The sequence below is a fragment of the Herpailurus yagouaroundi genome, unplaced genomic scaffold (genome assembly GCF_014898765.1).
Source record: "Herpailurus yagouaroundi ecotype Mexico unplaced genomic scaffold, PumYag 199, whole genome shotgun sequence".
In the NCBI taxonomy this organism is placed as follows: Eukaryota; Metazoa; Chordata; class Mammalia; order Carnivora; family Felidae; genus Herpailurus; species Herpailurus yagouaroundi.
This window is the reverse complement of record NW_024412430.1, coordinates 21,048,065-21,075,619: the sequence shown is the minus strand read 5'-3', so window position 1 is coordinate 21,075,619 and position 27,555 is coordinate 21,048,065. Positions and strand designations below refer to the sequence as shown.

Here is a 27,555-nt window from a genome sequence, read left to right as displayed (position 1 = left end):
GAAAAACAGAGTGAAACACAATAATACTTAAATATTTATGGGGCGCCTGGGTGGCTCAGTCAGTTAAGCATCCGACTTCGGCTCAGGTCATGATCTCACGGTTCGTGAGTTCGAGCCCTGCATCGGGCTCTGTGCTGACAGCTCGGAGCCTGGAGCCTGCTTCAGCTTCTGTGTCTCCCTCTCTCTCTAGCCCTTTCCCTCTCGAGTTCTGTCTCTGTCTCTCTCTCTCTCAAAAATAAATACACATTAAAAAAATAATAAATAAATAAATATTTATGAATATATTGTGACTTTTTGAGAGGGGGGAAGAAAAGAGAGAGAGAGGAAGGGAGAGAGAAAGAAAACCCCAAGCAGGCTCCACGCCCAGCACAAAGCCCCACATGGGGCTTGATCCCACAACTGTGAGATAATGACCTGAACTGAAATCAAGAGTCAGTTGTTTAACTAAGCCACCCAGGTGCCCCAGAATTAAATATATTATTATATAAAAATAAATAGTAACAATGCTCTCAGTCTAAGGCAGGCCAAGTAGACAAACAGTAAATAAATATAAGACCTAACAATATAATTAATGACAGAATTTGGATCTTTGCATCATAATAATGGAGACTACCCCTTCCCTGCAAGCACACACAAACTTTCACAGAACTTGAATATATCGTCACAAAGAAATCTCAGTAAATTCTATATGGTAAAGTAATACGACAGTCCCTGATCACAATGAAATGAAATGAAACTAGAAATTAATGGAAATATTAAATAAAATAGACAAGGTGCCAGCTAAAATAAGCACAAAAAAATGGGAAAAATCACATATATACAGAAAGAAATGACAAGGGGAAACAAATGTTCAAACAGGAAATTTAAGGGAAGAATCTCTAAAGAGTATTCTAGACAACTGTATGCATAAAAAAGTTGAAAGCCTAGATACAGTGGGTAGTTTAATACAATATATTAAAATTTGACCTTAGCAGAGAAAGAAAAGCTTGAACAGACCAATTTCCATAGAAGACACTGAGAAAACTGTTTTAAAACTTCCCCACAAAAAAAAGCACCCAGCACCAAATAATGTCAAAAATAAATTCTACCAAACTGAAAAAACCATATAATCCCAATGTAACTTAAATTGTTCCAGGGCATTAAAAAAGAATGAAAACGTGCAGATTCCTCAAATGAAGTATAGCACTTATATGCAAACCTGATAAAGGAAGCTACAAAAAACTAAAGACCTACTTCACATAGATCCAAAATCCAACTAAAATACTAGCATTTAAAAAGCACTTTAAAAAGAAATATATGGGGTGCGTGGGTGGCTCAATCGGTTAAGTCTCCAACTTTGGTTTGGGTCATGATCTCACAGTTAGTGAGCTTGAGCCCAGCGATGGGCTCTGTGCTGGCAGCTCAGAGCCCGGAGCCTGCTTTAGATTCTGTGTCTCCCTCTCTCTTTGTCCCTCTCCCACTCGTGCTCTCTCTCAAAAAAAAAAAAAAAAATATATATATATATATATATAATATATATTAAAAAAAGGAAATATGTGATTTAATACTTTAAAATCTAAAAACATCACCATAATAAAAGTCCTGTAATTATATCTGCATGCTGAAAAAGGCTTTCACAAAATTCTACACCTTATCATGATTTTTAAAAACTAATAGTGAAGTTGGTGGGAATGCAAACTGGTGCAGCCGCTCTGGAAAACTGTATGGAGGTTTCTCAAAAAATTAAAAATAGAATTACCCCAGGGGCACCTGGGTGGCTTGGTCGGTTGGGCGGCCGACTTCGGCTCAGGTCATGATCTCGCGGTCCGTGAGTTCGAGCCCCGCGTCAGGCTCTGGGCTGACAGCTCAGAGCCTGGAGCCTGTTTCGGATTCTGTGTCTCCCTCTCACTCTGCCCCTCCCCTGTTCATGCTCTGTCTCAAAGATAAATAAACGTTAAAAAAAATTAAAAAAAAAAAAAGAATTACCCCACAACCCAGCAATAGCACTACTAGGAACTTATCCAAAGGATACAAGAGTGCTGCCTCATAGGGATACACGTACCCCAATGTTTATAGCAGCACTATCAGCAATAGCTAAATCATGGCAAGAGGCCAAATTCATCAACTGATGAAAGGATAAAGAAGATGTGGTTTGTATATAATGGGATACTACTTGGCAATGAGAAAGAATGAAATCTTGCCATTAGCAACAACAGGGATGGAATTGTAGGGTATTATGCTAAGTGAAATTAGTCAGAAAAAGACAGATATTGTGTTTTTCATTCATATGTGGAATTAGAGAAACTTAACAGAAGACCACAGGGGAAGGGAAAGAAAAATAACTTACAGAGAGGGAGGCAAACCATAATAGACCCTTAAATACAGAGAACAAACTGAGGGTTGATGGGGGTGGGGGAAATGGGTGATGGGCATTGAGGAGGTCACTTGTTGGGAGGAGCACTGGGTGTTGCATGTAAGTGATGAATCATGGATATCTATTCCCAAAGCCAAGACTACACTGTATATACCGTATGTTAGCTAACTTGACAATGATTTTTTTTTTAATTTTTTTTTTTCAACGTTTATTTATTTTTGGGACAGAGAGAGACAGAGCATGAACGGGGGAGGGGCAGAGAGAGAGGGAGACACAGAATCGGAAACAGGCTCCAGGCTCTGAGCCATCAGCCCAGAGCCTGACGTGGGGCTCGAACTCCCGGACCGCGAGATCGTGACCTGGCTGAAGTCGGACACTTAACCGACTGTGCCACCCAGGCGCCCCGACAATGAATTATTTTTAAAAATACGCTTTTATATAGTTTTAAAAAATCTTAAAAAAACTCTGAAAGACTGTTTTATTTGATACTTGCTGCCTGGTAATTAATTTGTAATGGTTATTTCTATTATCTAAAAGGTGTAAATATCTGGAGAGTTTTCAAACCAGAAACTGTCGCTTCTCTCTTCCACTCACATGCAAATCTAATAAAACTCATGGACTCTTTTTGAGAAAAAAACAAAACAAAACTAATAGTGAAATAGTCATTCATGGCTTTTTCATTAACATCATTCCTGAAGCCAGCATCCCCCTCCCCCAGAGCGAAGCTCTCCAGGTCGGCCCACTATGCTCAGCTACATGGAGAAATGGCCACCAGTGCCAGCACTAATTAACATTTCCTGGAAGTATTAGCCAGAGCAGTCAGAGAAAAGAAAGCTGGATGCCGAAGGCTTGGAAACAATAAGTATCTCTACTTTTGGATGATAAAGTATTTACCTAAAAAAATGAAGAGAATCCACTCATGCTCTGTCATTCTCTGTCTCTCAAGAATGAATAAATGTTAAAAAAAAAATTGGAAAAAAAAAAAGGGGGTGCCTGGGTGTCTCAGTCAGTTGAGTGTCCGACTTCAGATCAGGTCATGGTCTCGACTTCAGATCAGGCCTGCAGCTCCTGAGTTCAAGCCCCGCGTCGGGCTCTGTGCTGATATCTTGGAGCCTGGAGCCTGCTTTGGATTCTGTGTCTCCCTCTCTCTCTGCCCCTTCCCCACTCATGCTCTGTCTCTCAAGAATGAATAAACGTTATAAATTAAGAGAATCAATTATAAAATAAATGCAAGTAGGAAAATTCAATAAGATGACAGAATATAAAACGAACAACAACATGGGAATGTGAGCTGGTGCAGCCACTCTGGAAAACAGTATGGAGGTTCCTCAAAAAACTAAAACTAGAACTACCCTTATGACCCAGCAATTGCACTACTAGGCATTTATCCACAGGATACAGGTGTGCTGTTTCGAAGGGACACTTGCACCCCCATGTTTATAGCAGCACTACCAACAATAGCCAAAGTATGGAAAGAGCCCAAATGTCCATCGCTGGATGAATGGATAAAGAAGATGTGGTATATATATACAATGGAGTATTACTCGGCAATCAAAAAGAGTGAAATCTTGCCATTTGCAACTACGTGGATGGAACTAGAGGGTATTATGCTAAGTGAAATTAGTCAGAGAAAGACAAAAATCATATGACTTCACTCACATGAGGACTTTAAGGGACAAAAACATGAACATAAAGGAAGGGAAACAAAAATAATATAAAAACAGGGAGGGGGACAAAACAGAAGAGACTCATAAATATGAAGAACAAACTGAGGGTCACTGGAGGGGTTGTGGGAGGGGGGATGGGCTAAATGGGGAAGGGACACTAAGGAATCTACTCCTGAAATCATTGTTGCACATATGCTAACTAATTTGGATGTAAATTTTAAAAAATAAAAAAATAAAATTAAAAAAAAAAAAAGAACAGCAGCCTTCATTTAAACAAACACCACCTGGTTAGAAAACAATAGGACAGAAAATACTCTCACATATCAGTGGAACAAAAACAATAAAATACTTTGGAATAAAGTTAACAACAAGAAATGTGCTAAACTAATCTGAGGAAAAATATAAATCACTTCTGAAGAACAAAAAAGCAAACCTGAATTAATGGAAATACATCGTTTATTCTTGGACAGACTTTGCATCATTAAGATGTCCATTTTCTCCATGTTGGTATTTAAACTGAACTTGGTATCAATGAAAACATCATTTTCTTTCTAGGAGATAGAAAGTTCATATGAAAAATAAACATGAAAGTAGCTAAGGAATCCTTGAAAAAATAAAAGGGGAAGCAGACTTACGAGATATCACAACCATAATCCAGTTCTGCAATATCTCCATCATCTAAAAAGTTGTGTCCTTTATCAGTCCCTTCCATACCTAAGGACCACCAGTCTGCTGACAGTACAGATTATTCTCTTGGGACTGGACTTTCCAGAAATAGAATCCTACAGTATATCCATACTCTGTTGTAGCTGGCTTTTCGCTTGGCATGTTTCTGAGTTTCATCCATGCTGCTGCGCAGATCCACAACCTTGTTCTTTTTCCATGCTGAGTAATATTCCACTGTACACATACACCATTTTTATAAATCCATTCATCTGTTGATAAGCACTTGGGGTGCATCCAATTTGGCTATTATTACTAAAACTCCTACAAATACTTGTGTACAAGTCTTTTTGTGTAAAGATTTTTGTATCTCGTGGGTAAACACCTAAAAGAGAAAACTGCTGGAAAATATGGTAAGCATTTTTTAATACTAAAATAATTGTCAAACAATTCTCCAAAGTCTTGTGCCGCATCTTTGTAAACACGTGTTTAATTTCAGCTCTTTAGGACAATATGGTGCTGGATCTCACCATGGCTCTAAGTTGCATCTCACTGATGACTGATGGAGCTTCTCTCTCCATGTGCTAATGGCTGTTTATATTCTTTTGTGAAGTGTTCAAATCTTCTGCCTAGTTTAAAAGTGGGGCTGTCTCCTACCTACTGAGTGATAACAGCTCTTTATATATTCTAGACAAAGTCCTGAGACAGTTTGCATTATTATAAATTTTTTCTCCTAAGTTTTGCCTTTTGCTGAACAACGCTTTCAAAGAGCAAAATTTCTCAACTTGATGAAGTGCAATTTATTTTTTTCTTATACAGTCAGTGCTTTTTGTGTCCAAGAAATCTTTACCTAGGAAAATTTTCTAGTCCACCAAAAAAAAAAAAAAACCTATTAAAATTAAAAACAAGCTTAGTAAGGCTGCTAGATACAAAATACACAAAATTCAAATGTATTCCCATGTATGTTAATATAGAAATAATTTTTATGTGTGCTATAGTATGTAAAACAATTTATAAATGCAAAACTATGCATTTATAAATTATTTACACATTTCCATATATTTCTATATATGCTATATTCTAGCAAGGACAAATTGGAAAATTATTTTTTTAAACCATAACATTTAAAATAGTATAAAATACAAATAAGTAATTTTAATAAAATATATGCAAGCCCTCTTCACTTAAAACTACAAAACTTTGTTGAAAGACATAAGTAAAGTCCCCTCTAAATGGATATGTTTTGGGGCGCCTGGGTGCCCCAGTCGGTTAAGTGTCTGACTTCAACTTGGGTCATGATCTCACAGCTCGTAGGTTCAAGCCCCGTGTCGGGCCTGTGCTGACAGCTCAGAGCCTGGAGCCTGCTTCGGATTCTGTGTCTCCCTCTCTCTCTGCCCCTCCCCCACTTGTGCTCTGTCTCTCTCTTGCTCTCTCTCTCTCAAAAATAAACATTAAAAAAAAACTTTATAAGTAAATAGAGACATATATGCCTTATTTATGACTTAGATTACATATCTAGATGTCAGCTGTCCCCAAATCAATCTATAGATTCAATGTCATCAAAATCTCAGTAAGCAGTTTAATAGAAATTGACAAGCTGTCTTGAAATTTTTTACAGAAATCTAATTTTGAAATAAGAAAATGCTAGAGGGGGCGCCTGGGTGGCTCAGTCAGTTGGGCACCAAACTTCAGCTCAGGCCATGATCTCGTGGCTCATGAGTTCAAGCCCCGTGTCAGGCTCTGTGATAACAGTTCAGAACCTGGAGCCTGCTTTGGATACTGTGTCCCCGTCTCTCTCTGCCCCTCCCCTGCTCACGCTCTGTCCCTCTCATTCTTCGAAAAATAAACATTAAAAAAGAAAGAAAGAAAGAAAGAAGCTGCTAGAGATCATGACTTACTTTAACGAGAGCCTGTGTCTTTCTCAAAGACAGACACACAGAGCAGTGGAAATCGATTCACACATGATGTTGGCATACTGACAAACAAAAGTGCTGATGTAATTCAGTGAAGAAAGGATGGCCTTTCCTACATGTTCCGGATATCCACTTGTAAATAAAAATGAACCTCAATGCTGACCTTGCACACACATATAATTTAACTTTAAACGATCTACATGTTGCACTTCCAAGTAATCCATGGGTAAGAGAAGTCACACAAAGCTGAGTCTAGGTGCCAGGGTTTCACCTGGGGGCCCACTAGGGTTGTTGGCAGCTCAGTCCCTTGTGGCTGCAGGCAGAACTGAAGTCTCCCTGGTGGTGAGGGGTGGGGCGTTCCCGGTTCCCAGCCCCCCCCCCCCAACATGGCAGCCAATGACCGGTTCACGTGAGTTGCCCCCCAGGGCTCCAGCCTCTGACTTCTTCTGTGTCCAGCCAGAGAAAACTCTCTGCCTTCAAAGCGCTCATGGGATTTCAGTGGGCCCACCCAGATCATTTTCCTTTAGCTGTGTAACAAACTTCTCATAATGCCTGTAGGTTTGACCAGTCTCCTTGAAATCCCACAAATTTTGTTCTATATAGTTCAGGCCAATTTTGAGGTGCATCCAAAATTATCTTTGCTGTATCTTCCTAGGAGGCTAATCTAATTATTATTGCAAAGCGTCCCTGAATATCTAGCAATGACTTTTATCTTGAAGTCTTCTGGCCTAACATTAATAGCTTATCAGCCTGCTTTTGGTTAGCATCTCCAGTGCGTGTCCTCTTCTCATCCTTTTCACTCCAAATGTCCTTAAGTGTTTTTTGTTTTTTGGGTTTTTTAAAAGATTTTATTTTTAATAAATCTCCACACCCAATATGGGGCTTGAACCTACAACCCTGATATCAAGAGTCGCACGCTCTACCCAATGAGCCAGCCAGGGGCCCCAAAGTGTTCCATTTTAGAGTCTTATATTAACTTCTTAGGGCTGCAATAACAAATCAGGTGGCTTAAAAAAAAAACAAATATATATATATATATATATATATATATATATATATATATATATATTTAATTCTCTCATGGTTTTAGAGGCTAGAAGCCCAAAATCAAGGTGCTGGCAGGGCCCTTTCCTTCTAAAGACTCTAGGGCTTTCCTTGACTTGTCTGCCTCAGTGTGCACAGGGCTTTCTCTGTGTGTCTGTGTCTTCTCCTCCCTTTATGACAGCCCAACCTAAATCCAGGATGATTTTACCTGAGATCCTTAACCAGACACCATTTCCAAATAAGGTCACATTCTAAGGCTCTGTGTAGACATGAATTTGGGGGGTGGTGAGTGGGGATACCCTTTACCATCCTCTCCCAGTACATGTACAGAATTAGCAATCTCCAAGTCTGAGCCAAATCTCAGTAGGGAATTGACCCTGCCCCATCCTCCTACAGGGCAACCCAAAAAACACGAGTGCTTGTGGCCAAAGCCTGCTGTCCACACAACAACCCATCCAGCGAATGCTGCCGGCCGCATCTGGGCCCTGTGGTGTGGCTGGTGCTCAGAGGGTCTGAGCCCCCGACTTCCCAGGGAGGCGTTATGTCTTGGGGATGTGGGGGCAGCACCTTGCAGGCTCAGCACAGCCACAGAAGCCTCCCTGTTGACCTAAAAATGGCATCCTCAGGACCCAGGCAGGTCTGGGTCATGTTGGGCTTTCCCTCTGCACAAGGAAGGAGCTTCCCGTTGTCCTCAGACCCGTGTCACATGCAAGGACCCTGGAGAAGGCCACCCTCTAGATAAACAGGAAAGAGCGATCCCGCAGTGCACAGGCCACACTGCTGCCATCGCACGCGAAGGGCCCACCACCGCAGCCCACCTGCTAACGGGAACATCCCTGATAAATGTGGACCTAACTTCGGGCGGTCACCTTAGCCCGGGAAGCCCCAGGTAAGGACCAACCACAGATGCACATTTACGCTCTCAGGCCATTGCCAGCGCTGCAGCCATGTGGCCAGAAACAAAGCGTCTCGTCCAAAATTCTCCCTCTTGGTGAAGACCTCAGGAACCCTGGACTCCCCGCCCCCCCCAAGACATAAATGGCCATCACACATGTCTCCGCACATAGCAGACACCGCCTCCCCTCTGGAGACCCAGACATACCAACAGTGACCAAGGTACTCACTTCACTTCTCAAATACACAACACTCGAGCTCCCGAACGAACCTTATGAGCCTCATGGGGCACCGCACAAATGGCTGGCTCACACAAGCCCTGGTTCAAGGAGATGAAATCTGCACATTTCAGCCATCGGCCCGAAGACAGAATCACAGTAAAATCATCACAAGGGAAGCATATTGGAGTCCGACTCCACCTTTGATGTTTGTTTGCTGACAGCTTTTAGGCCTGCTGGTCCCCCGGCTCTGTTCCCAATCAGGCCGAGCAGATAAAGAGCACCTGCCGAGAACTCGACCCACAGAGACCCGGCCCCTGCGCACTAGCCCTCCCACCGCCTACTCCACCCCCAGGAAGAGTAAGCCAGTCACTTGCTGGCCTCCAGCCATTCAGACCAGCCTCCTGGGAGCCACTGTCCCCAAAAGCAGATTGTTATATGGCAGATTACCTCTTCATATCCTCTTGGGGCTCATGTGGCTTCATCAGGCTTGATAAGCCGAATTTGGTGCCAGACTTGATCCTACGCCTTTTCCTCTCACGATTTAAAGATTACACGCTCCTCCATTTCTCTCTGCTACATGCGGCCTTGCCTAACAGACGTCCCTGCCCATCAGTACATGACTCAGCCCGCCCAATTCAAGGATCCTGGGCTGTTTAGTGCTTCCTAACCTTCTCCTAATGTAAATGCTGACATCACAAATTTCTTTTCTGCACCTAAGTTTAAAATCCACAAGACATGGTTACTGCTGTTCTACAGTCGGTACCCTCAGATCTCCTTGCCTCCACCAGTGCTGCTCATCAGCGTCTCCCGACACCCTGGGATACCAGCTTTGCTCATCTTCCTTCTGCTTCAAGTCCCACGCGTGTCCTTCTCACTGGTGGTGTGGCTGGTGCCAATTCTCCATTTTATCTGACATGCCTTCATTCCCCTTCATTCCTGAAGGACACTTTCTCTTCTAGAATTCCTGGCCAGCAATTATTTCTTCCAAGATACCATTCTACTGTCTCTGAGGTCCCATAGTTGCTGTTAACAAGTCAGAGGCTGAAGGCACTCTACGTCCCCAGGCTGCTTTCCTGGTCCTTGGATAATCTTCACTCTGACGGGCCCGTGTGCAGATCTATTTTGGTTTATCCCCCTTGGGGTTCACAGGCCTTCTTGATTCCAGAGATTAACGTCCTTAGTCTACTTTAGGAAAACATCTGCCGTCACCTCTTCAAATGTTGCCTTTGACCCATGCACTCCCTCACCTGCTCCTGCTACCAAATACCAGAATTTGTCATGGGTCTTCCTCTATGGCCTTGCTACTCAAAGTGTCGTCTGCGGACAGACAGTACCAATACTACCAAGAAGCTTGTTAAAAAGTCAGAATTTAGTCACCCCCAGGGACTCACCGAATCGGAATCTGCATTTAAACAACATCTCGGTAGTTCACAATCCACCAAAGCCTGAGGAGCACTGTCTACATCTCCTCCCCTCTCTTCCCATTCACCTCACTCGACATCCCCATGTCACTCCAGGTAACCTCTCTTATGAACTTTTCACTGATGCAGAAAACACATAGACAGAAAAGTGCACAAAACACAAATATAGCACTCCATACATTGTTACAAAGCAAATATTCACGTCGCCATGCAAGTAAGAAACTGGAAGTTGCCAGAGGCCCACAAGCTCTCCTATGCCCCCCATCCTAGAGTGATTCCACTGTCCACCCTGCTATGACCCCCAGCCCCCGAGCTAACCTTTGTGCCCCATTTCTCTGTTCTGGAATTTCTACTTGGCTCTTTTCTAAATCTGTTGCGTCATTTTTCATAGTTCTGAGCTCTCTGTTCAAAGTCACCTCCCTGGACACAGAGGCCACAGCTGTCTCAGTGTGCAGCAACTGCAGCGTCTGAAACCCTGTGGCTCTCCCGACGTCACCCGCGGTTCACCCAGCCACTGTGGCTGTTACTAGTTCCTCTCTCGTGGTCCCCTTAGCTCTAAATGTGTGCTGAATGCTACATTTGCAAACGGAAATAACATGAGGTCTTGGTGGTGTTATCCTGGCCCAGGAAGGATTTTTGCAAACTCCTCCCAGGTGGCCGGGGTGCCAGGCTGCAGCCAGGGTGGGCAACTGCCAACCTTCACACCCTCCTCTTGGGCCGTACCACTTGACAACCCCCAAGTAAAAGGGGAGGCACGGGGCCTGACCCTCAGTGGCCCTGCACCCCAACTCGTCCCCTTAGCTCTCAAAGGTCTGTGGCCTCTCGGCTGCCTGGGGAAAGCGTCTCCAGGGCAAAGCAGCCGCAGCGTTGGGCTCAGCACTTGGTCTCCGCCGCATCTCCTGAACCTCGGCCCAGACCCTTTTGTTGCACCTAGCTCTCTGCTCTCCACTACTGTGTGCGCTCTACTTCTCCAACTGCCCTTCGCAGACAAGTAACTGGGCATCACACCGTCTACCACTCCCAGGGAGAGCCTACGGCCTCCTCGTTTGCGTGACAGATTCTCAAACGCATCTGAGGATACCAATCACACTTACTCTAAAGTCTTCAACAATTGCAGAGTGGTTTATGAGAAATGTGTTTCACTAGACATTACTTGTTTTGTTTGCTGAGCTTAGTCCCTCTCCATTTGATTCCGTGCGCACATAAAGCTGCTCCAGGATACCCGCTCCTCCTGATATTTGGGACACCAGCCTGCCCGTCCTTTCCAGGGCCTCCTCCCCACAGGTGGGGACACTGCCTCCAGCCAAGAGCCACTTCGTCCACCTGCCACCGTAAACCCACTTTCCTGGTTTCTTCTCACCAAACCCTCCCGATGCCTGAGTCACTTCTAAATGGACATCCTGGTAACAGTAGCCTTTGGTGTCCTGGGCAAACGCTCATGTTTTGTCAAATGTGCCTCAGCTTCTCCTGAGTTGGACCATAGCTGGGACTTGAAACAAGGGAAGGAAGGGTAAGAATGCAGAAGAGAGAAGAAACTGCAGGGAGAAGAAAGAATACAAGCAAGGTCAGGAGGCAGAAAGCAAGGGCACAGGCAGCCCACGACCCGGTCTCGCTGACACCTGGGGACTGGCAGAGGGGGGCCAGGGAGACCGGCTGTGCGGACAGCAGAATCATTGCCTGGTCTGCCACAGCGAGCGCCCAGCTCCAGGCACCCCCCATCACAGTGTCCACGACCCTGGGGGACGGCTAGGACACGCAGAGGCTCCTGAGAGCCAGTCACTCACCAGCAGGAAAGGGCCCTCTGGATGCTCGCAGGCCTGCAATGCAGACGAGAATGTAGGCAGGCGGAAGGAGGCCTGCTCCCATCCGTTCTCCGCTCCCCAAACCTTGATGAGGCCACGCTCATCCACGGTGATGGCCAGCTGGAGCCGAGGGAAGGTCACCACGTTCACCAGAGCAGCGGGCTGCAGAGGGCTTGACCAGATCTCTGTGCCCTGGGCAACAACAAAAGGAACATAACAACTTACTTGGGGGCTGTTCGTTTCACAAACGTACTGTTTTTGTTCATTCAACAATCATTCCCTAGTGCGCACAGGGGATGCACAGGGGGGGAAGAGCAGGGTCCCCACCCTCACGGGATCCACGCAGCAAAGAGCACAACACAGACGTTGGAGAGCAGTGGATAAACTGAGGGTGTGTGGAAATTCCCCAGGGCTGAGAGGCACCACCAGCACTGGGGGGCGGGGGCCAGGCGTGCAACACGGTGGTTACCCAGCTCCACTGAGGAAGGCTGGCCAGGGAGCGCAGCCTGGGCCACTATGGCTGCATAGAGAGAACTTCTCGCCTGTCCTCAGGCAGCCCCATTTAGATCAGCTAACTCAGGCTCGCAGGTATGAATATTCACAGGGCATGTCTGTGCTGCCCCGCGCAGAACACCCCCTTTCCTATGGCGTGCCCTGGCCGAGGCCCGAGCTGGGTGATTCCACAGCCTCTCCCAGGACTGTACAACTGGAATCGGTGGTAAAGAGTCAGTGCCAGTAGGCCCAGGGTACTTGAAGGGCGGCAGAGAACCATCCACTAACCATTGTCCCAGTGTCCCAGGGCTGCCCCCTGGGCCTCCTTTCCAGTGCCGGGTCATTACAACCTTGTTCTAGCACATGTTCATTGCACCAAGATCTATATCTCTTTCCAACCAGATGTCTGACTCCTCCATGGGTTGCTTTCTCAGCTGATTTCTGTTGCTCAAGCAGCAAGGTGATGACCACCATCAACCAGCAAGAGCTCGGCGAGCAGGAGCTGGGCACCAGTGATGGGGGAAGGGCAGGGAGTGTTGATGAACACAGCGTCAGTGAAGAAGGCAAGAGACTCCTGGTTGCAGGAGGTCAGGGGGACAGATTGCAGGAACGCGCCAGGGACCACAGGCCACACGCCTGCCACAGGAAGGAAGGGGGCTCTGCTGGTGGCACCAAGACTGATGCCAGAAAAAGACAAACTCAAACCCTAGAATTCTCCGGGGGCAGAGGATACAACCGGATGGACAGCCAGATCAGACACCAGTATCACCAGTCAAAAACGTGGTCTCAACAGATTAGGAATATTTATTCACTTCCGGAAAAGCAAAATGTTAGTTCGCCTCTTGGCTTGGTGTGAACAGCTTTTACACGATGATGTAATACTAAGAATACACATTATTATGTGGGGACAGGAAGGTTATCCTGTGTGGATGTAGGAGGAGGAAAGAGGGGTCGTCTTCTACAAGAGATTTGCTCGTGCAGAGTACTGAGGTTGTGCAACCAGGCAGAATGTGCACAGACCGCTCTGAAACAGGCCCATGATGGAAACACAGACCACACGCAAGTACAGCTTGGCCCACTGCCCATATTTGTATTTTGGTGGAAAAAAAAAAATCAAAGGAATACTTCACGACACATGAAGACATGTGCACCTGTCCATCAGCCGCATCACGAGCTCAGCCAGAACACAGCGTATCTCTCTTTGCTCTCCGCTCCTGCAGGACAGAGCTGAGTGGTTGCAACGGGACCACAGGGCTCTTTCCAGAAAATGTCGGCTGAGTCTGCACCAAAGCACTCTCCTCCCTTTTTTTTTTTTTTTTAATGTTTTTATTCCTTTTTGAGACAGAGAGAGACAGAACATGAGCAGGGGAAGGGCAGACACAGAATCCAAAGCAGGCTCCAGGCTCTGAGCTGTCAGCACAGAGCCTGACACGGGGCTCGAACTCACAGACTGTGAGATCATGACCTGAGCCGAAGTTGGACGCTTAACCGACTGAGCCACCCAGGTGCCCCTAAAAAAAATTTTTTTAATGTTTATTTATTTTTGAGAGAGAAAGAGAGACAGAAAATGAGCAGGGGAGGGGAAGAGAGAGAGGGAGACACAGAAACCGAAGCAGGCTCCAGGCTCTGAGCTGTTAGCACAGAGACCGACGCGGGGCTGAAACTCACAAACCACGAAATCATGACCTGAGCCGAAGTCGGACGCTTAACTGACTGAGCCACCCAGGCTCCCGCCCCTTTCAAGTTGAGAACCATGTATCTGGGCAGTGCTGGGCCCTCCCAGCTGCCGGGTCTCCTGCCGGGTCCTGGCCTGGATCCACACACCTGGGCTAGGGGTCTACAGCTAAGGCGGGTCCTCAGAGAAGGCACAAGGAGGCAGGGAGCCCCCCGCACCGGCACACGCAGGGCCCTCCCACGAAATGACCCTAGAAACCAAGCACAAGAAACAGGAACCCACCAACAACCACCGAAAACCTGACCATAGAGCAGAGAGAAAGGACACAAATGACTCTGGACCCTTGAAACAAAACAGAACAATAGGGGATAAGAATGGGGACCTGGAAACTAGAGAAGTTTCTGTAAAGTAGGCAGACAACATGTCCTCCGAAGCATGCAGATCGAGAAACTGAGTCTACTAACATAAACACTGGTGAATTGAACCGGGAACCGGTTCAGACAGCACTTGAACAGTGGTCACCTCTGGGAAGAGCTGCTGAGAAGAGGCAGGGAGAACTATTTCACCCATGAAATATCTCCTAGTCCTGACCTTCCCAAACCCTCAACTGTTTCACTTTCATGATTCAAAAGCAAAATAAATTGTAACTAACCACAGCCCATCCCCAAAGTCCCCCACCCAGCACCACCCGCCTCTGTCCCCAGACCCTGCCCCAGCCCCCTGGCCCTCACGATCTGGCGAGAGCCCAGCTAAGGCTTTTGAGGCTCACTCACCACCAGGAGCCTCGGGTGGCCTCTCAAGTGTCCCCATGTGGCCAAATGTGGTGCACACCCACACTTACCAGACTCTAACGTGACGTGTGGGCAGAGCAGTGACCCCACGGCTAGCATGGGGGTGCAAAGACGCAGCTCCCAGTGGTCTGCTTCCCTCGCACACTGACAAGGAAGTTTGCTGAGAGTCAGGATGCCCTGTTCACAGGGGCCAGGGGGGTCAGGGGAGCCCCTCTGCTCTCAGTGCACGAGGCTCCCATGAGCAGGACCGGGCACTTCCAGCAGACCTGACCAACGGGGACATGAGCAGGCTCCCTACCTAATGTAGCAAGGACCTGGAAAATCGTGAGTTGATCTGTAGTTATCCAGGAAAAAGTCCTTTATAGGAGGTTGGGTTCTGTCTACAAGCACAGAACCCATGGATTTACAGGGAACCACATGATTCAAGACTCCGAGACACCTTCCCTCTTGGTCTTGGACTGACGGTCTATAAAATCATGATGATAACAATGCACATATTGCTTGGCTGCTGTGAGAACCACGTGAGAAAAGAAGACCAGGAAGCTTTTTAACTGTGACAACCAACCGTGAAAACACCGATCGTGTTATCAAGGTCTCAACACTTAATTGGTAGACGAGGGTAACTAAAAGTGGCAATTGTCTGGGAAAAACCACCCAGATTGGGCACTGGCTCCAAAGTAGACGCCGCAGGCCCGGGACTGGCACTGAGGCAGGTGGCCACCTCTCCGAGGCAGGCAGCACAGAGTCAAAGGCAGATCAGGCTCCATCTGCGATCAGACCTGAGTTCCGAGTGTGACCAGGTCTCCTGCAGCTCAGAGTTCTCGTCCGTACCACGGGGATCCCACCACCTCCAAGCTGGCCAGGAGGGTTAAACAGCTGGCAAAAGGGAAAGACCTCACTAAGACCCAGCGGGTCACACCCTGGCCCCTCCACAGGCTCACCTCCTGCACATCCCAGGCACGGACGGTGCTGTCCGAGGACACGGTGCACACCATGGACTTCTCTTGCCCATCAAACCGGCACTCCTTGGTTGAGATGTAAGCCAGCTCGTCTATCTCTCCTGGAAGAGAACACAGACTGGCCTTGAATGCATACACAGATGCCTGGGATATGGACACTCAGACTGGGGAAAGACAGGCAGGACACTCCTTCCTCTTGCATTCCCAGAAGCACACAGGTGCTCGTTAGGGGTGAGCAGTAGACAGAAAGAACTAGGGCTTCACACCCTGGACTGCCCCTGCCCACCACCCACAAAGCCACAAACAAGTGCCTAATATCTCACTTTCTTTCTTTCTACTCTGAAATAAATGTAACAATTTCTTCTTCACAGGATTACCGCAGGCACCAAGTGACACGGCGCAAATGCAGAACGCAGCAGGGCACGTACTCATCAAGTGTCACCTTCCTGCTCAATGGCTGAACACCAAGTCCCACGACACTCGACCAGGAGGAGTGAGCAGTGGGAAAGCACACAGGACTACATTCCCCACCATACCTGTGTGCCCGGCAATGGCTTTGCAGATGAAGTCCTTCTCTGGCCGCCCACATTCCATTCGGAACTCCAGCTCGGATCGGCAGAGATAGTACTCCTTCCATGTTTGTGTGCCCAAGGTCATCTGGGAGGTTTTACAGGATGACCAGCGTCTCAGACACAGCTGCCTGGAAAGCAGACCCATGATCCCAGGCAGGACATGACACACGTTAGAAGGTACTGTGGTGTTGACAGGTCTAGCTTTGATTCCTGGCTATACCATCCAGTAGCTTAGACAACTCACTCCGCCTACCTATGCCTTAACTGTCCCCACCGTAAAATGGGGAAAGCAAGGAAGTGACCATGAGCAAGCGCGTACCACCATCAGGTGTCAGTGTTTCTTGTGCATTAGCCAGTTTTCCTGACACCCCCATGAAGTCTACCTGATCCCCTTGTACACGACAGGGAACCTTAACAATTGACCCAAGGCCAAGGGCATGCAGCTTTGGTCATGCAACTGCCATTCAAGAGTATTTCTTGAAGTCTCCAACTCTTACTGCTGAATTGCCTATTTCTCCTCTCAGTTCTGTCAGCCCTTCGTGCATTTTGTTGCTGTTATTAGGTGTATATATGTTTATAATTTTTTGATCTTCGTGGATAGACATCATGAAATGGCATTCTTTCTCTAGTAATGCTTTTTTGTCTTAAAGTCTATTTTGTCTGATATTAGCATGGCCATTCCAGCTTTTCCTCGGTTACTGTTGCATGCTATATCTGTTTCCATTCTTTTAATTTCAATTTATCTATGTCCTTGAATCTGAAGTATGTCTCTTGTAGACAGCATAAAGTTGAATATTGTTTATCCTTTCTAACAGCCTCTTTCTATTGGAGTGTACATTAAATACACAATGTAATCAATAAGACACAATTTATGTGTTATTTGGCTACTTATGTCTGTAAGTTTGATGCATTTTCTCTATTACTGCCTTATTCTTTTGTGTTAAATATTTTCTTTTTTAATTATTTTTATTTTTGTGAAAGAGTGAGAGAACAGGTGCAAGTGAGAGAGGTGGGGAAAGAGAGGGACGGAATCCCAAGCAGGCTCCACACTTAGCCCAGAGCCTGATGCAGGGCTCAGTCTCAGGACTGTGAGATCATGACCTGAGCTGACATCGAGAGTCAGATGCTGAACCAACTGAGCCACCCAAGCACCCCTTAAATATTTTCTGATATACTATTTTAATTCCCTTGTCATTTCTTCTATCATGTTTTTTGAGTTCTTAGTGGTTGCCTTGAGGACTAATCTAGTTTTAATTAATATCGATTTAATTTCTCTTTCTTTCTTTTTTTTTTTCCCCGAGCAGGGGAGCAGAGAGGAATCCCAAGCAGGCAGGCTCCATGATGTCAGTGCAGAGCCCAACACTGGGCTTGAACCCACAAGCCATGAGATCATGACCTGAGCTGAAATCAGGAGTCAGATGCTTAACCTACTGAACCACCCAGGTGCCCCAACAGCAACTTAATTTCAACATTATTCAAAAACTTTGCTCTTTTGTAGCGTCATTTCCTGCTCCTCTCAACTGTGCCGCTACATCTACAAATTACATTTTACATGTTAAATATACATGAATAGAGACTTACAGTTGTTTTATGCAGTTGTCTTTTAAATAATACAGGAAAAAAAAGACTTACAAATAAGAAATATATTTATACTGCTTTTTCTATATGCCTGTAGAGTTACCTCACTAGTGTTTTTTTATTTTTTAATGTGGATTCAACTTCCTGCCTAATGTTCTTTCATTTCAATATGAAAGATTCCCTTTAGGATTTCTTGTAGGACAAGCATATAGCAACAAACCCTCTGAGCTTTTTGCTAATCTGAAAAGGTCCTCATTTTCTCCTTCATTTTTCTAGACATACAATTCTTAGTAACAAGCTTTTCTTCCTATACCTTCAATATGTCATCCCATTACCTTCTGGGCTTCATGGTTTTTAATGAGAAATCAACTGGTCATCTCATTGGGGTTCCCTTCTACATGAGGAGTTGCCTCTCTCTTGCTGCTTTCAAGATTCTAGGTCTTCAGTTCTCCTTTGATTATAATGGCTCCTTTTAAATATTTTATTTTTAAAAGCAATCTGTACACCAAATGTGGGGCTTGAACTCATCACTCCAAGATCAAGAGTTGCATGCTCTACTGATTGAGCCATCTAGATGTCCCTCAAATGTATCTTGATGTGTAACTCTTTGAGTTTATCCTACTTGCAGCTAATTGAGCTTTTGCATGTATAAATTAACATTTTTCATCAAATTTGGGAAGTTTCCACACCTTATTTCTTTAAATATTTTATTCCTTCTGCCTTTCTCCTCTCATTCTGGGACTCTTGTTATACAATGTTGGCATGCTTGATGGTGGCCCACAGGTTTCTTAGGCACTGGTGACTTTTCTTCCTTCTTCATATTCATTCTATTCTTCAGATAATCTCCACCGACCTATCTTCAAATTCACTGATTCTATCTTCTATCTGCTCAAATCCTGAGTTTTTAAAATTAAAAATGTTGGGGTGTCTGGGTGGCTCAGTTGGTTAGGAGTCCAGCTTCAGCTCAGGTCATGATCTCGTGGTTCACAAGTTCAGGCCTTGCATCGGGCTCTGTGCTGACAGCTCAAAGCCTGGAGCCTGCTTTGGATTCTGTGTCTCCCTCTCTCTGTCCCTCCCCTGCTCACACTCTGTCTCTATCTCAAAAATAAATACAACACTTAAAAAACTTAAAAAGGTCAATAGCATACTTTTCTACTCTCTAATTTCTATTTAGTTATTTTTATAATGATTCTTCACGGATATGCTCTATTGGATGAGACGTTGTCCTACTTCTAGTTCTTTGAACATAATGAAAATAGCTGATTTAAAGTCTTCATCTAGTAGGTCCAAGGCCTGTTCTTTCTCAAAGACAGTTTCTGTTGTTTGCTTTGTTTCCTGTGTAGAAGCTACACCTTGTTACTTTGCATGACTCATTACTTTTGTTGAAAACTGAACATTTTAAATAACGTGGAACTCTGGAAATCTGACCCCACCCCTAGATTTGTTGTTCTACCTCCTTACTGTTATTATTGTTTGTTTAGTGATGTTTCTGAATAGATTCTGAAAAGCCTGCATTCTTTGTTACCTGTGACCACTGAACTCTCGCCCAGTTAAATTAGTGCTCACTAATGATTGGACAGGGATTTCCCAAACACCTAGAACCACCAACTCTCCCAGTCATCACCAAAGGGCTTCTGTGCATGTTGGGGCATGCACTCAACACCCAGTAAGGTAGTTGACCACTCTGCCCTAGACTTAACTTCCTACTTGCACAGAACCTCAGGGTTAGCCAAACATGTGAGTGTAGAGCCTTCTTAGGTCTTCCCTGAGTTTGGGCACAACCCTGTTACACGTGCCTGGGCTTTTCAGGAATGTGACAGCTTTTCAAGGTCCAAGTCCCTAAAGATGTCACATCCTCGGCTTTTCCTTTTAAGCTTTTTGGTTAGCCTACTTGTTTGCTCAGTTGCTGTCCATCAGCTCTGACAATCACAAAGTTCATCAATTGTCTGTTATTATTTGGACAAAGGTCCCAAAGAAAAGGCTTTTCATACTGGGTGAACTCGAAGTCAGACCAAATAAAAACAGTCTGCCCGTGGGGTCTTCCAAGAAATACCAGACAGGTCAAATAATGACAATTTTCCAGGAACGAAAATCCAATCCCATCCTTCTCCCTCCAGTGACTGCCAGGCTCCTGGTCTCGCTGTGATTGTGCGCTGATGACATCCAAGGCTAACACAGAACTGGAGGGCTTTATGGGAACAGGGCAAGAAAACCTGGTGTTCCAAGATTCAAATATTTCTTCTTGAACAAACACTTCCTAAGCTACTACAAGACTCTTGTTAATTTCCAGAGTCCTGAAAAAGTTGATTTTGACAATTTGTGCCAGTTTCCTCGTTGCTTTTAGGGAGGAGAAAAACTTCAAATCCACCATTTCCCAAGAGCCTGCATTCTGCGCTTCCGTGCGACTACTGTCAATTCTCTGACAGCACCTCTCTCATCATGAGACTTTTCAGGAGAGAAATGTTAGCTCAGCCACACTGTAGAGAACTACAGAATCCCCACCCGGTCTGTGGGCACCAGAGCAAGTGAGACACGGCTTCTGCCGAGGGCACTCTCAGCCAGTGATTGGGAGGAGGATGAGCAGAACAAAAGTGCGGGGCAGAAACGTGGCGTTTCAGGAGGGGCAACATGTGGAGCTATGGGAACTGAGCACCAAGAGCGGATGTCCAGCCAGGAGGGGACTGGGGAGGCTTCACGGGCAGAGGCTTCCAGCATCTACAGTCCCCACAGCTGAGGTGGCATCATGTGGCTCCAGCCCAGCACTCCTACCTCATGGAGAACACAAGGTCAGGTGGGAAATGCGGGGCTCACGGTCCGTGGCCTCAACAAGTACCACACCCAGTCCTCATCGCCTCTCCACTCACCGAGTACCTCCACGCGAGGCCTGTGCTAGGCACTAGGGACCTTCTAACACACGGAGAAGGATCCACCGCCTGCGCTCCAAACGGGTTTTACTGTGTTTGCTGGAACTCTAGTCCTTCTATCAGAAGCACCATATTGGCAGCCTGTGGGCAGAATGGACCCCCAGATTATTCTGTTTGGCTTGCACAGGATTAGCCCAGTGAACTAGCTGCCGACACTTAAAACTCTTGAGTTTTCACATAAAAATCAGGAAAAGGCAGGGGGTCTGGTTATGCTGAACCTAAATTCCCATCGGACAAAAGGGATCTGGAGCCACATGAAGCTGAGCCCTTCACACAAGAACGAGCCCTCGGCTTCACCGTCTCTTTTCTCTTCTGGGTGGTGAGACCGAGACACCTCAAACCAGCACTCCTGTTGTTGGCTTTGAGTTGAAATAAGAAGACAGGGAAATTTCTTGCACCCGCACCTCAATCTGAAGAGTGTGAAAACAAAAGCTAGACCAAGAAAATAACGTGGCTTAAGAAAAAGAGGAGAAGGCACATTTCTTTGTGGAAGTTAAGTCTATTTCTACATATTACACACTCAAAACTTAAGTAGGACCTATGAGCAATACCGAGAAATGAAAAAGTGATTTGACAAAAATGAAGGCAGACCATCAAAAAGGTTGAAGTATGAAGATGAATAAATTATGTGATATGCCTCTGAATTGCAATATATCAAGTGAAAAAAATACTGATACCAAAACTTTTCAGATAGCAACTAATGACAAAATAATCTATTGTACACAATAGAAATTATGTACCTTAAACAAAAGCAAATATTTGCGATTTTATTTCTAACCAAAACATAACACTTACTGTATTGAAGAAACAGAATTTAAAAGGTCCTGAGGCATTAAAAAAAGGACCTTGCAGCATTTCCAATTAAAATTACACAATACAGGGGCATCTGGGTGGCTCAGTTGGTTAAGGGACCAACTCTTAATTTCAGTTCAGGTCATGCTCTCATGGTTCATGAGATCGAGCCCCACTTGGACCCTGTGCTGACAGCACAGAGCCTGCTTGGGATTCTCTCCCTCCCTCTCTCTGCCGCTCCCTAGCTCGCAGTCTTGTTCTCTCACTCTCAAAATAAATAAACTTTAAAAAATTAAAAAAAGAAACAAAATAAAATTATACAATACATATTAAAAATACATGACCAGTTAACTACATTAATTGACTGTGTCCATGAGAATTTCTAACAGGCCTGGAGAACTTTGGGGCCTGGTCCTCATGATAAGACACAGCATCAGAAATGACATGCATGTGACCACAGATGACAATGCTCCTGAAATACTGTTGTTCCAGCTCCAGAAACATAAACTCAGTGTTTTTTGTTTTGTGTGTGTGTTTTTAAGTTTGAAACAGAGAGAGAGAGAGAGAGAGAGAGAGAGAGAGAGCGCGCGCGCACGCACATGAGCAGGGGAGGTGCAGAGAGAGAGAGAATCCGAAGCCTGATGTGGAGCTTGATTCAAGAACTGTGAGATCATGACCTCAGCCAAAACCAAGAGTCAGACGCTTAATGGACTGAGCCACCCAGACGCCCCTAAACCCAGGGTTTTTATAAGAACGCAGTCCAAGGATACAATCTTGAGGAATGACTTTATGCTAAAAGTTCAGCACCAATTATGAAACAGTGATGAACTGAAACCACTCTGTGACTTGGTTTACAAACGCCAAACCATCTACCCAAGGCACCTGGAGGCACAACGTGGTAACACACACGTACGCACAGAGGTCAGGTGATAAGCCGCAGAAGATAGTTTCTGAGCTGTGGGAAGGAACTCACTCCCGTCACTCAAATTCCTTCCTGGCTTCTCAGCAGAGACAAGAACAAAGAGCAGGGTTACGGCTGGCTTCCTACCTATTCCAATGTGGAATACGGCTCTGCGAGCACTTCCACAAATACACCAACCCAGGAGCCAATCCATTTATTTCACAGGACACAATGTCATTGAGAATCACATTTGGGAAGACAAAAAATCTTATCCACTCCCCTACAGAGAAATCAACGTCCAGAACTGAATGTTCTCTCCAGAGACATTCCCCAAAGTGCAGAGATGAAGACTGGAATCCGATAAAAGCTCTCTTCAAGACTAACTGAAGAGATCAGCATCATTTTTCTAACAAACATTAGCAATAAGAAGTGAATGAGAAGCAACAGATGCCACAGAACACCCAACACGGCAGTGGCAGGCCTGGCATCCAGAATCCACAAGGACCACAACTGCAACATTACCCTGAAAGCAAAACCCATCAAGCAGAGATTCCCTCCAAGTGTGGAAGATTCTTTGTGTGTGAACAGCTGTTTTCCATCATAAGTGGCTAAAACTAAACACAGCTCCTAGTGGACAGCCAAGGCCACAGCCTGTCTTATGTTCAGCAAGAGACAGAAGATGTGAGACTCCTCTCTTGGGTCAAAAGGAGTCAGGTTCCAAAGGAAAAAGAATAAGAAAAAAACTTAATAAATTAATGATTAAGATACTTTTTATTTTCAACTTTAATTTTTTAAATTTTGAAAAATTCTAGTACCATATGCGTTCATACACAGCTATGTTGTTACACCAAAGATGAGTTAAAATAAAAGTGATTTGGAGGCGCCTGGGTGGCTCAGTCGGTTGAGCGTCTGACTTTGGCTCAGGTCATGATCTCACAGTTCCTGAGTTCGAGCCCCGCATCGGGCTCTGTGCTGACAGCTCGGAGCCTGGAGCGTGCTTCGTATTCTGTGTCTCCCTCTCTCTCCGCCCCTCCCCTGCTCGCACTCTGTGTGTCTCTCTCTCAAAAATAAACAAACATTTAAGAAAACTTAAAAATAAAAAAATAAAAGTGGTTTGTTGATTTGTCTTCTATCAGCTGGCCACATGCATCTGCTGTACACATCTGCCCAAGTTTGGTACTCCTGATGCATGTCAATCTCCCATTCAATTAATAAAATCTCTTATATTTCGATATACTACAAAAAAAAAGTATTCACTACATGCATGACAGGAGTAGTTCCCCACTGACAGGTGCTACGGATTGTCCTTTCTGATGTACTCAGTAGAGCCAGACACACGGTGTTCAAAACACTTACACGCTACACCCCTCACCTTCGCAGGACCCTCTCCTGCCCACGTTTGGCTCTTCCTTCACTTACCTCCACAGTTCCTTGGTCCCTGAAACCTCATTCCAGACCTAGAACAAGAGGACAGAGAAGTCTGGTCAGTCTGTATGCAGTGGGCACCTAGCCTGCCAGGCACCGTAGACGGGACAGAGAGCCAGATCAGCCTCAGTGCCTGTGGGCAACAAAACTCACCCTGGGGAATCAGACATATGTGGACGGCCCAATAAAAACAATCAAGAGTGAGAAAGGAGAGTCTAACAATGTCGGTGGAGCTGAGGGGCTCAGAAGTGATTACTGACAAAATCCCCAATAGCTGAAGCATTCCAGGGAGAGAGAAAACTACTGGAGCAAAGACTGTGAAGTGAGAAAAAACTAGTGAGCATTCTGCCTTAAGTGGAGTAAAGGGTTCTGGGGAAAGGAGCTGGAAATCTGCTTAGACCCAACTCGCAAAGTCGTAATGGCAAAACCAGTGAGAAGCCACTTGGCAATTGTGGATGGAGGAGTGGCGGGGTAGCCTGTTTAGTTAGATCACTGGCTCCTTCGAGAAGGAAGAATTGGAAATGAGGGCAGGGCAACAGGCTCCAGAAAGGCTGCCTCAGAGGAGTAACTAAAGGCTCTGGCCTGGAGGGTGTCCCAGAGACGCCAAGATGGTAGAACAGCCATCTTGGGAGACAGTCAGCCCTGCTCCCATAAACCGCCCCCTGCAGAAGTATTTGAAAGAGGCTCGGGACTGTTTCAGATTCTGTGTCTCCCTCTCTCTGACCCTCCCCCGTTCATGCTCTGTCTCTCTCTGTCTCAAAAATAAATAAACTTTAAAAAAAAAAAGAAAGAGGCTCGGGATCAGTCAGTCCTGATCTGAGGGAACCAGAGTGTCATGCCTGCCCTCACCCAGACCCACAGCTGCGTCCTGGGAAGCCCTGGCCTCTCCAGCCAGGCCAGCCTGAATCCCGGAGCCCACACAGCTTCCAAGGGAACCACTCTGGAGAGTTGCGTGTGGTCCAGACGCACTGAAGGCCCCATCCCAGAACCTGGCTGGCCAGTCCCTGGCAGAAGCAAACAGCATCCTCGCAGCCCGGGCCCCGCTCACACAGCCCTTGCTCACCTGCCGGATCAAAGTGCCTCGGTCTTCTTGGCAGGAATGTAAAGTTTATAATTTGCAGAAATCAAGCCGAGACAGTCAAGAAGATTTACGCATTTTCCTTTTATGGAGTTCCCAGTTCAAAGCCTAATTGAGACCTTATTTCCCAAACACAGAGTATGATGTGCAATATAATCTGAAAAATAAATACTACCCACCCAGAGGACCCCTCTGTTAGATGCTGGCCTTCACGACAACACAGTGAGGCAACAATAACTGACTTCATCTTACCCAGCAGGGAAACCATGTCCCAGAGAAGCTTGTGCTGCCCAAGGGTACAAGTGGCCCTCCTTCCTAACTCTGCCTCTGCGCCATCCCTAGCCTGCTGCAGGGATCCAGTCCCAGCCCTGTATGGGACTAGCTGGGTGGGACCGTCTCTTTATTGGTAAAAAAAAAAAGGGGGATGAAAACCCGGTATTTTACCTGACACATTTTAAATATAGTTATGGAATTCAAACACGAATCTGTTTATTGATCTTTCTGTAAAACGATATGATAATGTGTGACAATTAATAAGGAAAATCTTCAGGAGGGCCGCCTCGGTGGCTCAGGCAGTTAAATGTCTGCCTTGGGCTCAGGTCATGATCTCATGGTTTGGGAGTTCAACCCCACACCGGGCCCTCTACTGTCAGCACAGAGCCCGCTTCAGATCCTTTCTCTCCGTCTCTGTCTGCCCCTTCCCCCTCACGCTCTCTCTCAAAATATACATAAACCTTAAAAACGAAAAAAGAAAAAGAAAATCCTCTGGAGGCCAGCGGGGGGCTCTCAGGCCACAGCCCTGGTCAGTTGCAGACCCGGCACCTTGCAAACCAATGCTAGTTTAGCTACTCCTTCACTGCCTCAGAGGGAGTAAGATTTCTCCCCACCCCACCTCCCAACAGCCCAGCCAGGGAGAAGCCACCGCACTTCCAGTCCCCAGTTGACTGCAATGGACTTTTAGTTCGCAACAGCCCTTCCAGCCTCGCCTTCCTCGGTAAAAGAGCCTCTTCAGCTTTCTTCTCTGGACTCGCCTATGGTTTTGCCAGGCCCCGCTGGTCTTGAATTGCAATTCTCCGTTGTTCCCAAACAAACCCATTTTTGCCGGTAAGATAACTGGCAGTTTTGTATCTAAGGTTAACAAATGTATTTTAGGTTCCTTTATGAAATTCCCTGACTCGACAAGTATTTACAAAGGGCACGCTGGGTGCCAGAGACAGGATGCTGGCTGTCAGGCACGAATCCAGCGGGGGGAAAGCGGACATGAACTGCATACACTATACCAGCAGTTAAGCTGTGCGCAGCCCTAGGAGGAGCCGGCGCAGGTGCACACGGGGCGGATGACAGCCAGGACCCAGGTGTGCGGGCGCCCTGACCCCAGGGGACTCACCACTTACAGGAAACTCTTGGCTTCCCAGACAAGACCCAGAGGGAAATTATAGAATGTTCCAGAAGAGGTGGGAGGGGCAAGGAAACAGGCCCCCCAAGCCCATCCAGGCAGTGAAAGCTGATGGCAGGGGGGCCGCAGCAGACCAGCGAACAGGGCTCTGGAAGTCCCCGGGGCGGCGGCTCGCAGCACCCACACAAGCCTCCAGGTCACCACCCCGGCCTCAGCGCGCTCGGCCCACCACGGAATTGGCCGCCGGACGCCGCCCCCCAAACGGGGAAACTGAGGCCCAGAAAAGGGCCAGCCTTGGACACGCAGGAACCATAAAGCCAGCCCTGCCTCCCGGACAGGGCGCGCTACCTTGTCCACCTGGGCGGCGCAGAGCAGGTCTCGGGCCTCCAGGAAGGAGAAAACGTGCAGGAGCTCATGGAACCCAAGTTTCGGCTCCATCTCGCCCGCACCGCCCAGCCTCCGCCCTCCGGCCACGCCTTCCACGCGCTTCTGGCCTTCCGGCCAAACCCCGCCCATCTCGCCACGCTTCCGCCCCGAGGGCCAAACCCCGCCCATCACGCCGTGCTTCTGGCCCGCAGGCCGAGGAGCAGGCCAAGATGCTTCCTTCCGCTCCGGACGGCCAAACCCCGCCCATCCCACCCCACTTCCGCCCCGCAGACTACACCCACCCAGTGCTCAATGCTTCCGTTCTGTTGGGTCAATCCTCTGCCTTAAGCTGGAGCCAGTCGGCCCCGCTCCTCCCTGACCTTCCACTTGCCTCTGACCACCCCTTGGCTCTCACTCTGACCTTCACCCCTGCACTGACCCTCACGTTGGACATTGTGGTGGTCTTGAACCCAGCCCCTCCCAAGCCCTTGCTCTGGCCTTTGACTTCACCTTTGACCTGTCCTCCATTTCGGACCCTTGCCGCTCTCAACCTGGCCTTTGACATGGGCCACTCATTTACCAGATTCGGGCCAGCCCCTGGTCCTGACACTCACCCTTGACCCTGACC

The 27,555-nt window shown here is 46.6% G+C and overlaps 1 protein-coding gene across 1 annotated transcript in view; it reads right to left on the bottom strand.

The window, feature by feature from the left end:
- Positions 1–27,148, bottom strand: part of LOC121013761 (F-box/WD repeat-containing protein 12-like) — a 45,501-nt gene extending 18,353 nt beyond the window's left edge. Inside the window, 5 exon segments of the mRNA XM_040449557.1 lie at positions 11,961–12,170; positions 15,878–15,996; positions 16,432–16,595; positions 24,082–24,119; positions 26,910–27,148. Coding sequence (XP_040305491.1) covers positions 11,961–12,170; positions 15,878–15,996; positions 16,432–16,595; positions 24,082–24,119; positions 26,910–27,116 — 738 coding nt within the window. The 5' untranslated portion in view covers positions 27,117–27,148.
- Between the last annotated feature and the right edge of the window lie 407 nt (positions 27,149–27,555).